We start from the raw sequence: 14687 nt of genomic DNA on the forward strand, positions 1-14687 counted from the left end.
TTTCCACAAAATTGAGCTGATTTTCCAGCATCTTAATCACACCACGAAGGAGGTCGATCTCTTGTTTCAGCTCATCGTAAGTTCTTGGTGTCTCAGTTTTGGTGTCTCTTCTTGTGTTTCCTCTTCTTCGGCCACCGGATCTTTCCCTTTTTCCATTTCTGCACCCAAAAAAAATTGCGCAGAAACGAAAAAACAGAGGAAAAAATATCTAGAATATAAATCTTTGAAAGGAAACTATGCAGATTCAACAAAACACATTGTTCCGGTTGAAACCAGCTTCGGGACACGTCACCGGACCTCCTCGTAGATGGTTATGAACAGACTGAAGCACTGAGGTTTCTTTTTGCAAATGTTATTTGCTTTCGATGTAGAATGCATTTCCTTTTCCTCCGAAGAAACTCATGCCAGCCTTTGCTTCTTTTTCTTGGCGAGGTTTTCAAACACACCTTTGATATCCTCCGATGTCACAGGCTTTGATGAATCGAAAGATTCCTGCCAGACAAAACGATAGGTTTGAGATGGAGAATAGAAAAGCACAGACTATTGCTTCATTTCAATGGTAGAAACCTTCTTGAGATATAAATAGGAGACAAATAATGCTTTTACAGTTGAAGTAATCAATACCAACTATCTGATTTACTTCCACTCAGCAGATGTTTGCCAAAGTAGTTAATCTGAAAGCCTGATCATGTTTGAAATTAAATGTTCGTAGCTGTGTGCAGTTTCGATAGGAATTACCACAAAAAACTACACTTCAAATAGATTTGGAAGATGAAATGAAAAGAATGATTGTGAATCAGAAGAAGATGGTTAAGAGATCGATGTTGAAAGAAAAAAAAAAAGCATTTAATGCTTACCAAAAAGGAATGCAGTTCATTCTTCATGTCAGCTATCCCACTGAAGATTTCTATTTTCTGGACATGATTCAGAGTGTTGAGAAAGCTCAATTCAGCTCCTTCCTGTTGCTTCAATTTTTCCTCCCTCTTTGACTTGCCCATCTTTTCATATTCCTCGATTGTGTCCTCCTTGTCAGTTAGAAATTCTACTCCTTTACGGGTATAAAATTCACCGAACCGCGAGCGCCAACGACGCCACTGAGAAGGGAGAGACGGAAAGAAGCGATTAATGCGGAGCATGGCGATAAAACAAAAAACAAGGGCGTCAGAGAGAAATCCAAGTCAGACGCCATCTGAGATCAGAGCAAATGACGTAGAGATAGAATATTCAAATACGACGTCAACGAGAGAACCAACAAACCTGGGGAAGTTTTATCTTGAAATCCGCCATTAACGAGCTCCAGGAAGACGGCGACTTGAGAGAGAGAGGTGATGGGGGCAATTAAAATGCGATCGGTGGAAACACGCTTTTCTTAATTATTTATTTAATCAAATTACGTGTATATATTTGATAAAAAAACATCCTTAATTATCTATAAAGGTCGTGTAAGATGAAAAAAAATAAAAAAGTATTTCAAAATATCAAATTATATATAAAATATCATTTTAATAATTTTAGAGCCGAAGCCATCAACACGGCACCCACGTGAACGACACATGGATGACAAACCGTTAATAATATAATTTTTTCTTAAAAAATCATAAATTTAAAATAATTATTAACATAAATGTCAACTTAAAAAAAATGATAAATCTCAGTCAGTCTCATGAAATAAAATCCGGTCCCACGGAAGTTTCCCACCGACCATCGTCAGTCTCATGAAATCAATCCTTGGGGTGATCGATCCGGTCCCACGGAAGTTTCCCATCGACCATCGTCAGTCTCATGAAATCAATCCTTGGGGTGATCGGTCCGGTCTCACGGAAGTTTCCCACCGACCACAGGGTAAATCGGGAAGCGCATACGGCGACCAATCCAGATGTCCAGCATCCTTTGATTGCGTTCCCCATTTGGAAGAAAATTCTTGCAAATACGCCGTAACTGGAGATCGAACCGTGGGTCCCTAGATCACAATCCGAATGTCCTACCGTTGCACCATTGCCCCGGGGACAACATAAATGCCAACTGAGCTTCCCAAAAGTCGAGTCTTGGTGTTAGAAAATTAAGAAGTTATTCGTAATAAATAACTTACTTTCAAAATTTATCAAAATAATTAATAGAATAAAAATTAAAATAACTTATTTTATTTTTAAATTATTATACTGTACTATCGTTTAATTTCTAAATCGATTAAATATATTATAGTAATTATGAAATCGTAACTATTAATATTTATATTGAAAGAGCACTGAAATACTCGTTAATAACACCCTTAGCTTTTAATGAACAATGTGAATAATATCCCTTCACATGAACGTGTTCAGCCTCCATATGCATTTTTTTGTTTTTTTTTACATTAAGATGTTATTAACGAATGAGCATTGCAGAGGCTCTAATATATACGATATTATAACTATGCAATTACAATTTTATAATTATTATAATATATCTAACATGTTCAAAAATATTTATATCGTAAAATTTTATAATTATTATAACATTGATTCAACTTTTCCATTTTAAGTGTTATGAATTATGATTATTTTAATTCTTATAGCAATTATGAAATCATAGCTATTAAAATACGAATTCAATTTACTCATTTAATATTTACATTATAATAACTATAAAATTATAGTTCTTTTATAATGTGAATTTTTTGAAATATGTTAAATATATATTGAAATAGTTATGAAATCATAATTATTAAAATATAAATATTTTTAATACAAATTTATTTAATATTTACGTTATAATAATTAAGAAAGTGTAATTGTTATGACATGTATAGTAATTATAATGTCATAATTATTATAATTGTTCAATCAATTTAAAATAAATATAATAATAATAACATTAAAGATCATTTAATTATATATATGATCGAATAATAAAATAAAAATAATTTTTTATTAAAAAATTAAAATTCTTTTTTAAATAAATAGACATCTTTTCCTTTTATGTTATTTTATATCAAAAATATTTTATTATCCTTTATTTTAAAATTATTTCGACCAACACTCATCCAATTTTAATTAATATTTTATCAAATTATGAATGGAATGATATTTTAATATTTTTTATAAAAATATATAAATGGATAAATTAAGAGTATTTTTATTTTATACTTATAAATATATTTTTTAATGATAGAGCGAAAGTTGATTTAAAAATTAAATTAATATTTTTCAATTTTAAAAGATATAGTAAAGTTGATTTAGAAGTAAGTAAAGTTTTATTAGAATTAAGTCGATTTAAATTGTGCTTGATTTTATATTTATTATGATGAATTTATTAAATCTAACTAGATTTGAAAATGAAGATAGGGGTGAATATTTGAATAAAATTGAATCGAATCTAATTTAATCGAATTAATTAAAATCGAATCAAATAAAATTTTTTCAAACGAATAGAATCGATAATTTTTAAATAAAAATTAAATAAATTGAATTAATGAAATATCAATCATTATTTTTTTTATAAAAAGAATCATTAAATAAATAATTATTTCAATAATTTAATTTATTTTTGATTTAATTTGATTTTATTATCTTATTAAATAAATTTAAACACTATAAAATTTAACTGGAGAATCATTTACAACTTTATCAGTGAGCACTAATCCAAAGTGATTTTGTTAGCTCCTCTGTTATGAATTAAAAATAAGAGATAATTCTGATTCTCTTATTTTCTTTGACAAACAAACAAAGAAAAAAAAATCTATTTTATATTATTTTATTGTGATAAAAATTCAGTTTGCCGCTTAGTGTTTGGTCTTTTATAGTTTGCCCCTCTGCATTTTCAAAAATAACAATTAACTCCTCGTGAGTGTGATTTTCACAAAGTCTAATTTTATATTTTTACATTTTAGTCCTAATTTACTTAGGTTAGCACGAATAAAACCGATATTAGGAGTTCTCTCTCGTGTACTCCTTCGAAATTTCAATAGAAAGGAACATCTTTTTCTATCAAAGAATGTTCGGTTCGGGCAAAAAGATGTCCACTTATTTCGATTAAACTTAACATTATAGAATTTGAGCAAGGTTTGGCATTGAAGTTCGATCGAAATTGTCAAATACTCGGATAGCATCGAGAGTAAGGCGGCCGGCTATCGTGTGTTAGAAGACATCAAAGGTAGCATTGGGCATTGGATGAGGTTAGAGTTGAGTGAAACAACAACAAATGTTGGATGACGAACCCGACATGGAATGAGAAGAGGGTAATCTCGTCCTTTTATCCATACTCAAATGTGTTATTATTGTGTTCTTAGCGGACTTCAAATCGAACTCCACCCATTAAACCCGAATTTTGGATCGGGCCGGGTCCAATTTAGCGGGCGGATGTTGCAAACGCTTGACGGGTACACCTCGTCTGGTACCGGCCGCCACCATCTAACAAAACGGCACGGCGTCATCTTCTTTTCGCTCTTCTCTCTTTTTCTTTCCACTTCTTTCTCCCGTTGCCCAAAGCGCTCCCTTTTCGTCGCTCTCGTCAGATCGCGAAACCTTCGACGCAATTTGTCGTTCCCAATCCGTTCCATCTCCCAATCCGTAGATTTCTCTCCAGTTCTTTGTGTCCGATCCTTCTTTCCGATCTCTCCTTCTGCTTTGGAGTTGGATTTTCCCCTACGAGCCGAATTAGGGTTTCTCCTCTCGAGCCTGTATCGAGGATCCCGCCGGTAGAGGGGCGTGCAGAGGCCGGATCTGAATCCCGTCCCTGTGTCCAAAGGTTCGTTGTAGAGTTTGACTCGGTGCGCTTATTCTCTCCGACCCGTTAGTGGGATCCCTTCGCCGGGCGAAGAGTGCTGTAGGACCCACTTAGATCCATACTTGACTAATCGCACCAGAACCTTTACGTCAGTTATAATAATTATAATGGGTTAAAATGTAAAAATTGAATTAGTATTATAATAATTATAAAATTTTATAATATGAATATTTTTGAACAGATTAACAATTATAAAATCGTAACTCTCAGTAATTATAATATCATATATATTATAATGTAAATATTTTTTTATATATGTCCATCTAATATTTATATTATAATAATTATAATTTTATAATTATTATAATATATTCAATCGATTTAGAAAATTAAACAGATATACAATACAATTTAAAAATAAAAATAAGTTATTTAAATTTTTATTCTATTAATTATTTTAATAAATTTTGAAAGTGAATTATCTATTACGAATAACTTGTTAATTTTCTAACACGAAGACTAGACTTTTGGGAAGCTCGGTTGACATTTATGTTAACAATTATTTTAAATATATGATTTTTTAAGAAAAATTTATATTATTAACTGTTTGTCATCCATGTGCCGTTCACGTGGATGCCATGTTGATGGCATCAGGTTTAAAATTATTAAATGGTATTATATATATAATTAGATATTTTGAAATACTTTTTTATTTTTTTTCATCTTACAGTACCTTTATAGATAATTAAGGATGCTTTTTACCAAATATATACACGTAATTAATTAAATAAATAAGAAAAGGGTGTTTCCACCGATCGCATTTTTAACTGCCCCCATCACCCCTCTCTCTCTCTCCAGTCGCCGTCTTCCTGGAGCTCGTTAATGGCGGATCTCAAGATAAAACTTCCCCAGGTTTGTTGGTACTTTGGTTCTCTCGTTGACATCGTATTTGAATATTCTATCTCTGCGTGATTTGCTCTGATCTCAGATGGCGTCTGACTTGGATTTCTCTCTGACGCCCTTTGTTTTTGGTTTTTTGTTTTATCGCAATGCTCCGCATTAAACGCTTCTTTCCGTCTCTCTCTTCTCAGTGGCGTCGTTGGCGCTCGCGGTTCGGTGAGTAAATGGTTTTGCATTTAATGTCGCCACCGATGGTTTGAGTTTCGAGCCGAAACCCTGGTGAGGCGCTGCACCTGGTGCTTTCGTCGCCGCCACGCCTCCGCTTCGGCTTAGCAACCACCTACACTCTTTCTTAACGGCTACGATGTCTGCTTCTACGTTCCTGTCGCATTCTCATGTCGTTCGCACGAATCTCTAGTTCAGTTTGCTCAACAACAAGGGGAGAAATATGAGGGGTTTGTGTCTTTGTTCAATGGAACACTGTGCTGGAGGAAATGGGGGAAGGATCACTGTGATGCACAGTTAAAGCTTCCTTCTTTTGCATTGTTTGGTGTTTTTTGGTGGTTAATTTGTGGGTTTGCAAAAGCAAATTGCAGAAAACTTGAGGTTTTCATAGCGCGATCGAGGATCTATCTATATCTTCGGCACGAAATGGCTGGGAAGAGAATGTTCTTGGTGGTGTTTGCTGTCTGGTTATCGACATTCGCCGCCGGATCCAATGCCGGCAGTCTGGTGGAGGATGGACAGGCGTTGCTCGATTTCGTTGCTTCCATCCCCAACAGTGGCGGCCTCAATTGGAGTCTGGCCATCTCCGTCTGCGGTGGCTGGAAAGGCGTCACCTGCAACCCTAACGGCTCCCGCATCGTCGCCGTCCGCCTTCCGGGGATCGGCTTCAGCGGCCCGGTTCCACACAACACTCTCAGCCGCCTCTCCGACCTCCAGATCCTGAGCCTCCAGTCCAACAACCTCTCCGGGCGCTTTCCGGTGGACTTCGCCAACCTGACGGCCCTCACCGAGCTCCACCTCCAACACAACAACTTCTTCGGCCCTCTGCCGTCAGATTTCTCGCCGTGGGAGAATCTGACCGATCTGGATCTCTCCTTCAATGGCTTCAACGGGAGCATCCCTGCTACCATCTCCAATCTCACTCATCTTGCTGCTCTCAACCTCTCTAACAACTCCTTCTCTGGTCAAATTCCAAATCTTGAGCTCCCAAACCTCCTCTTTCTCAATCTCTCCAATAATCATCTTAATGGTACAATTCCCAAATCCCTCCGAAGATTTCCAAATTCTTCTTTTTTTGACAACAACTTGTCTCCTACATACACTTTAGCTCCATCATCACCACCACCACTGCCTCCTGTTCCTTCTCCTTCTCCTGTTCCAAGCTCAATATCAATGAGGAAGTCGAATGAATCTTTAATTCTTGGAATTGCAGTTGGGGGATGTACCTTACTGTCTCTAGTACTCGCGCTGCTACTCTATCTGTTCTGCTCAAGGAGGACAGACAAGAACTTGGTGTTGTCAGGGAAACGGTCCATGGAGGATCGATCACCAGAGAAGGCAGTGTGCCGAAATCAGGAAGCAAACAACCGGCTGGTGTTCTTCGAAGGCTGTGCATTTGCCTTCGATTTGGAAGATCTACTGAGGGCTTCTGCTGAGGTTTTGGGGAAAGGAACTTATGGGACTGCATACAAAGCAATGCTAGAAGACGCGACAATGGTGGTGGTGAAACGGTTGAAGGAAGTTGGAGTTGGAAAGAAAGAGTTTGAGCAACAGATGGAGATGGTAGGGAGGATACGACATGAGAATATAGCCGATCTACGGGCATATTACTACTCCAAAGATGAGAAACTCATGGTGTATGACTACTTCACTGAAGGCAGTGTTTCTGCCTTGTTACATGGTATGGTACTCTTCACTGCTTTTACTCCATGAAGTTGATACAAAGTATCGCTTTTAAGATCTAACAGTGAATTGCAAGCTTTTGTGCTTACTTGGCTGTATCAAGGCTATAAATTGTTAGTTTAGGTTGAAAACAAGTCAACTATCAATTCTCCTATTCTGAAATGGAAAATTTGTAGTCTATAATCAATCACTCAATCTAATAGAATTGTTTACTTTTGAATTATATATCCTGTGACTTTATGGCCAATGTTGGTAATGTTAGACATAACTCATCACCAGTTTATGATATTAAATCCCATAAGCACTAATTAGAGTTGATGACAACTTTATACTTTAAAGATGCCAACTATACAATGCAGATTCTTCCTTCTCTTGGAATGTGAAGTAATTTTAGTAGATAGATAAGTGAACTCTTTTTTTTTGGACTGTTGTACCATTGAGAACATTATCCAGTTTAAAGTATGTTTATTATACTAGGACAAACCATGATTTCTTATAGACTTATCGCTAAGTACATATTTATTTTACAGCGAATAGAGGACAGAACAGAATACCTCTACATTGGGAAACCAGGCTTAACATTGCACTCGGTGCAGCAAGAGGAATTGCTCACATTCACCTTGAAAACAATGGGAAACTTGTTCATGGAAACATCAAATCATCCAATGTTTTCCTGAACAGCCAGCGGTATGGTTGTGTCTCTGACTTGGGACTGTCGTCCCTCGTTAACTCTATGGTCCAACCTGCACCTCGCGCAGCTGGCTACCGCGCACCAGAGGTGGTCGATACAAGGAAAGCAATGCAAGCATCTGATGTCTACAGCTTTGGTGTTCTCATGCTTGAGTTGCTCACGGGGAAATCTCCCATTCATGTAGTGGGTGGTGGTGATGAGGTGGTTCATCTGGTCCGCTGGGTTCAGTCTGTTCTTCGTGAGGAATGGACCGCAGAGGTGTTCGATGTGGAGCTCATGAGGTATCCTAATATCGAAGAGGAGATGGTGGAGACACTTCAAATTGCAATGAACTGCGTCGCAAGAGTTCCAGAAAGGAGACCCAAAATGGCAGAAGTGGTCAGGATGATCGAAGAAATCAGAAGGTTTGACGACGGGAACCGGCCTTCAACCGAAGCCAGATCAGCGGGCACAGCACCGACATCGATACTTCACGCCGAAGCAGAACCAAGTCCACAATAAGGCCATTTTTTTTCTGTTAGATTCTTGTGCTATGTTGAAAATGGTTTGTTTTATTGAGGAATCTCGACAATCTAGAGGAGAAAAGTAACTTTGATCTGTTGATTGTGTCATCTATTGGTTGCCATAAGTGCAAGCATTAAAATGTTGCTGATTTTATAAGTGTGAAGATCTGAAACATCTTATCTGTTGAATCATGTTAGATGATAAAAGAACTTTGTTTCTTGCTTATGATTGGTTTAGTGAATGCTTGTTGGATCCAGATGAGTTTGTTGTGTGATTATGAATGGATAGATGGTTTGTTGCTGTTTTTTTTTCTATTTTTTGTTTTTTTAATTAGAAGAGAGAATGTGAAAGGTGAAATCCATCCACAATAACTTTATTTGTCTGTTGATCATGATAGATAAGGATATTATTTCGGTTTCATTGAGATTTGAACTTTGTCCATTTGAATTCTGTTCATTTTTATAATTCTGTTTCATCGTAACCAATTCAGCTGACTCATTTTTATTTTTTTTTGTTTTTTAATCAAAAAGGGAATGTGAAAACTAAATAATTTTATTAAAATTTAATATGATTAGCAATTAATCCCAATATTCAAAATTCTCACGTGCTTTTCTTGCCCATGAGATTACAGTCAATCCGAGCACGTGCTAAAATTGCAAGCCAGATTGCGTGGCGGGAAGACAGCAATCCGCCCGAAAATCCCCGTAATAAAATCTATTTATGCGTCTCCTCGCACTGTCTCCGAATCCAATCCGCCCTCTCCCACACTCCGACGCCCGATCCCTCGAATCCCACTCTATTCGATCCTCTCCCTTCCCCGAGCCTGCGAGGAACCCTAACCCTAGCTCCCCCCTCCGTTGTTCCCGATTCCGCCGGTTAGGGTTGCAGTTTGGGGCTTTCAATCGTCGAAATGGCTGACGCCTTGAAGGACGAGACCGAGCAGACGGTGACGATCGGGGAGTACATCGAAGAGCTCGAGGCGGAAGAGCTGGTATGCATCTAATTTGCTTCCTTTGGGAATTGTTTGAAGAGATTGGTGATGTTTGGGTCGCGATTGGTGACTTTAGGAGGCTGATCTGGTTCTGGGGGCCGACGAGGGCAAGGAGTGCACGTATCCGAGTGGGTACATGAAGAGGCAGGCCATCTTCTCATGTTTGACGTGCGTACCTAGTGGCAACGCCGGGGTTTGCACAGCCTGCAGCCTCTCTTGCCACGATGGCCACGAGGTACTTGAGTTCCCTGTTCTAGGCTGTCATCACTTGTGATTTTTAAAAATTTGTATCACTTTTAGCATGAATTAGTTAGAATTTTCTTCCAAATCGGTTTAAAGTTTACATTTTTTTAGTTGTATCCTTCGCTACATTTGTTTGTTAATTACTCGAGAGAGCCTTTATTATTCCCTACGTCTAGTATATAATGATATAAGTATTAATTACAACTCTTCAGTGTATTTTTTCCTTACTAACTTAACTTTACTATATTTCTGTGTGCCGTACTGTGGTTATGAGGCTGCTAACATACTTTGCTATTGCTTAAGGAGAATCTCTCTTGCATTGGAAAATCACTGTTACACCTGCTTTGTTTATTAATGAAATTGCTCTCTATAATCCCAAATCTTCCTACACTTTCATGGTAGTATGGCAAGTAAAATACAAGTATTTGACACTTGACGTTACCTTGAATGCACTATTGCAATTCCAAGGAGCCAAAAGTAGTCTTAATTTTGCATTTATTTTGATTATGTTATTTTAAGAAAATCACATCTTATTTAAGATATCCAGATGGTTCTATGCCTATATCTTGTTTCTTAGTTGCAAAATTAGCGACACAATTAGGGAAGTTTAGAATGATTTTATTTTATTTTATTTCTATATAATTTTGTTCACTCTCTTTTGATCAATTAAAGTCTCCTCTTAGTTGGACATCAAGTTTCCCATTCTATAAACTGGGAAAGATTTTGTTTTTCTGTGCACCAATACCATATTAGAAGAAAGGAAAGAAATGAACACTGGCGAAGTGGAGAGGAGGAAGAAACTTATTTACATTCAATTCATTCATTCTATTCAACCCAAATCATACAGAAATAAATAAAAGAAGTGCAAGTCACTGGCAATTAGAAGATATAGTTACTTTCTTCCTTTCTGTCCGGTCCAACTAAATAAGATGAGTGGAAGTGGGCAGAAGGAAAATAATAGCTTTGATTTCTTTTCTTTTATTTCAATTATACATAATATTAACTTCGGGAAAAGTGTGCATACATGCTAATTGAATGCTCCTTATTTGGGTTTCTTTTTCCCCCTTTTCTAGGTATAGTTACAATTTGTTCTTTGTTATCATATTTGCTTCTAAGCCGAGACAAGCTGTGTATTAGGATCAATGTCTTATACTGTTATAATCTCTGTTTTAACCAGAGATCTTTTAATGGCACTAGCATCAAATTAAGATGAATTCTTCCACTAACAAGTTACAATATAAAAAAATATGCACTATTTTTCTGTGCATTTCTTTGCAAACTCACAATTTCTTTGTTCTAGTTAGACAGACAAACATGAGTTTTAGATATTCAATAATTTTTGTCTATACATAAATGCTCCAAATTAAGTATGATTTCTGAGATCAAAACCTTGTTTATGGCATGATTTTGCAGTTAATTATTTGCTCATAGCATGCTTTAGGGTATCAGTGGGTCTTTCTCAGCTAATTATTTTCTCATAACATGTGTTCTCTTTCACAGAAGCAAAGTCTTATAGCTGGTACAGTGGATCTTTCATCCTTGGCAATTTTGTTATGTTAAATTTAACTTTTCAATCAACTCTGTCGAGTATATATGAGAGATATAGGATAATTTTATTATGTATATTAATGTAAAGATTATTTATTGGTAGTTTGAGAAATGACAGTTGTCAATACAAATTCTTATAGTAAGTCATGATTTGAACCTTGTTTTGAGAAACAGAATAGTATTTGGATGCTCCATTATATGTCTAAAAGTATCAGTACGTTCAGATTAAGGCATTTCATACTATATGTTGTTAGTACCTCAATCTAGTCTCATCTAGGAAAGGGAATGTTATCTTTTTTTTTTTTGTCATTAGGTATATATACAATACTTAGGCTTAAGCATTTTGGGGTATGCATTAACATGTCACATCTATCGAGTTATTAGCTTAGTTATTTTGTTGTTTTTGTCTGCCATGTTTGGTATATGGCTAATTAGTTAGTTTTCTCATCAATTTGAGTCAGCAGAAGATGTCCATGCATCTGGCAGCAGCCATTTATTTATTTTTTATCATCACACTTCTTTTGTTTTTATATAGTTCTTATTACTGTTGATAAAAATGAAAGATACCTACCAAAAACTTTGTAAATATTGGCTACTCTCTTTGTGACAGTTTTCATGGTACTTTACTGTGCTATTTATTATGCACTCTTGCCTCTGTACCTTTAATCGACACATGCTTATCGTAGTAATTATACTTGTTCTACTATTTGTCTTTCTGATAATACAATGTAGTTTGGCCTTTCTTTTCTTTTAATAAATGTAGTGCCCAGAAGCTCACAAAAGGCATTCATTTAGTAATGTTGTCATTCATGTTTATAATACTTTCTTTCAGTCAAAGGCTACAATAGCTATTTTTAGGAAGGCATGAATACCACTTTACCTTCACAATATGTAAATTGTAGACTCATATACTCATGGTGTTATGTTTTGGAAAGGTTGTGGAGTTGTGGACCAAAAGAAAATTTTGCTGTGATTGTGGCAACTCAAAGTTTGGGGAATTTTCTTGCAAGCTTCATCCTGATAAGGAGCCTGTAAACAATGAGAACTCATACAACCATAATTTTAGAGGTTCTTACTGCACATGTGGTCGCCCATATCCTGATCCAGATGCCAAAGAGCAAATTGAAATGATACAATGCTGTATATGTGAAGACTGGTTTCATGATAATCACCTTGGACTTAGCTCCCCGGACGAGGTTATTCTGATTTTTGCTACTTTCTCAATAGTTAGAAAGCTTGTTTCATTCTGTTAATATTTTGCGGCCATCCATGTTGGTAAGCAACAAGCTTGTTTCATTTTTTTTGTGAAATAATGGCAACTATAAATTTCCTTAACTTCTGACTGTTATCTTTCCCTTTCAACTTCTTGTTTAGGCTTGTTGCACTATTATTGATCTTTTATAATAGCATTGTCTGAGATTATTTGTTTAAGCATTTGATTTCATGCAGATTCCAAGAGATGAGGATGGCGAACCTGTCTATGATGACTTCATCTGTGAAAAGTGTGCCACCACCTTTTCATTCCTGAAATTTTATCCCACTTCTATTTGGGCCTTGCCAAAGCAAAAGAATGTGTCTTCGGTCCAGAGTAGCACTGAGAATGTGATGGAGAATGGCTGCTTAACTGCTCTGAGTGCCAAGGCGATTGACAGTCATATTTCTCAATCTGAGATTCAGGCAAATTGTTCAAGTTCACTCTCGCAACCGGAAAGTTCTTCTCCCAAGAAGGATTCTACTTGCAAAAATGGCACTGAAGTAAATGCAATTTCGGAAGATAATAAAGCATGGCCAGAGGACCGAGGTTCAACCGCCACATGCCCTATTGGAGTGGACATTAGCGAGTCAACCCTTCCCTCGGAGAAAGTAGGACCCATGTTTCTCCTTAAAAAATGGAGAGAACTTCTTTGCCAATGTAGAAGCTGCAGTGAATTTTATACCCGTAAAGGAGTAGAATTTCTAACTGACAAGGAGGACACAATCGAGGAATATGAAAAGATGGGCAAGTCGAAGAGGGAGGAAAAATTGAAGCAACAGGAAGGAGCTGAATTGAGCTTTCTCAACACTCTGAATCATGTCCAGAAAATAGAAATCTTCAGTGGGATAGCTGACATGAAGAATGAACTACATTCCTTTTTGGTAAGCATTAAATGCTTCTTTTTTTTTCTTTCAACATCGATCTCTTAACCATCTTCTTCTGATTCACAATCATTCTTTTCATTTCATCTTCCAAATCTATTTGAAGTGTAGCTTTTTGTGGTAATTCCTATTGAAACTGCACACAGCCATGAACATTTAGTTTCAAACATGATCAGGCTTTCAGATTAACTACGTTGGCAACATCTGCTGAGTGGAAGTAAATCAGATAGTTGATATTGATTACCTCAACTGTAAAAGCATTATTTGTCTCCTATTTGTATCTTAAGAAGGTTTCTACCATTGAAATGAAGCATTAGTCTTTGCTTTTCTATTCTCCATCTCAAACCTATCGTTTTGTCTGGCAGGAATCTTTCGATTCATCAAAGCCTGTGACATCGGAGGATATCAAAGGTGTGTTTGAAAACCTCGCCAAGAAAAAGAAGCAGAGGCTGGCATGAGTTTCTTCGGTATCCCAGGAAACATGGAGGTCTAGTTTAGTACCTTTAGCTTTGTTGGTGCTTGTCTTACTGCTAATGCTGTTGCTACTCTTGTCACTTTGAGTATAATCTATACCAGTTCAGTTCTCTGTTACTAAGAATATGTCGACTTATAATTGCAGTTGAGCATTTAAATTAAGTTCTTATTCATGTTGAAGGCTGTTTTATGTGTTTGTGTGTTTAATGGTTATGATAATCATTATAAAGTTTTGATTTGTCATGCTAATTTTATTTTAATGTTTATTTAGATTTTAACAAATTAAGATTAAAATATTATATATATAGAGAAGTAGAGAAATGTTATGCCGCGCTACTTATCTCATGCGACCTGTACGTGACACCTCCGATCCACTGTTGCTGTTGCCGCCGCTCTCGCTGCGCTGTCGGGCCATCACTGTCAGTTGCCTTGGGCGCGATCGATGTGCTGCTCGTCGGTGCTTCTTTCGGTGGCGGATTTTGATTAGATGTGGTCGGAATTTGGTGAAATTCTGTCGGAAATAGCGAAATCATGCGTGTGGCCATTGTCGGCAGTGATTGGCACGGATTGCGGTTGAATCACGGTCGT

General features: G+C 36.6%; 2 protein-coding genes across 3 annotated transcripts; both read left to right on the plus strand.

Annotated features, from left to right (window-relative positions):
- The first annotated feature begins 5976 nt into the window (after nt 1–5976).
- LOC141821135 (putative inactive receptor kinase At4g23740) lies at nt 5977–8862 on the plus strand. Of its 2 annotated transcripts, XM_074708514.1 has the most exons (3): nt 5977–6125; nt 6191–7510; nt 8043–8862. In XM_074708514.1, the coding sequence occupies exons 1-3, from the start codon at nt 6053–6055 to the stop codon at nt 8702–8704; spliced, it is 2055 nt and encodes a 684-aa protein (XP_074564615.1). In that variant the 5' UTR covers nt 5977–6052; the 3' UTR covers nt 8705–8862. The 2 variants fall into 2 exon arrangements, with proteins under 2 accessions (XP_074564615.1, XP_074564614.1); XM_074708513.1 differs by lacking the exon at nt 5977–6125 and having other exon boundaries at nt 6176–7510.
- A 568-nt stretch (nt 8863–9430) lies between these two features.
- LOC141821840 (uncharacterized) lies at nt 9431–14290 on the plus strand. Its single transcript, XM_074709210.1, has 5 exons — nt 9431–9698; nt 9775–9933; nt 12425–12685; nt 12939–13625; nt 13991–14290. The coding sequence occupies exons 1-5, from the start codon at nt 9618–9620 to the stop codon at nt 14081–14083; spliced, it is 1281 nt and encodes a 426-aa protein (XP_074565311.1). The 5' UTR covers nt 9431–9617; the 3' UTR covers nt 14084–14290.
- The last annotated feature ends 397 nt before the right edge of the window (nt 14291–14687 follow it).

This window comes from Curcuma longa, chromosome 2, assembly GCF_044706935.1.
Source record: "Curcuma longa cultivar G26 ecotype Majalengka, Jawa Barat chromosome 2, ITB_CL_G26_1.1, whole genome shotgun sequence".
NCBI classification, from domain to species: Eukaryota; Viridiplantae; Streptophyta; class Magnoliopsida; order Zingiberales; family Zingiberaceae; genus Curcuma; species Curcuma longa.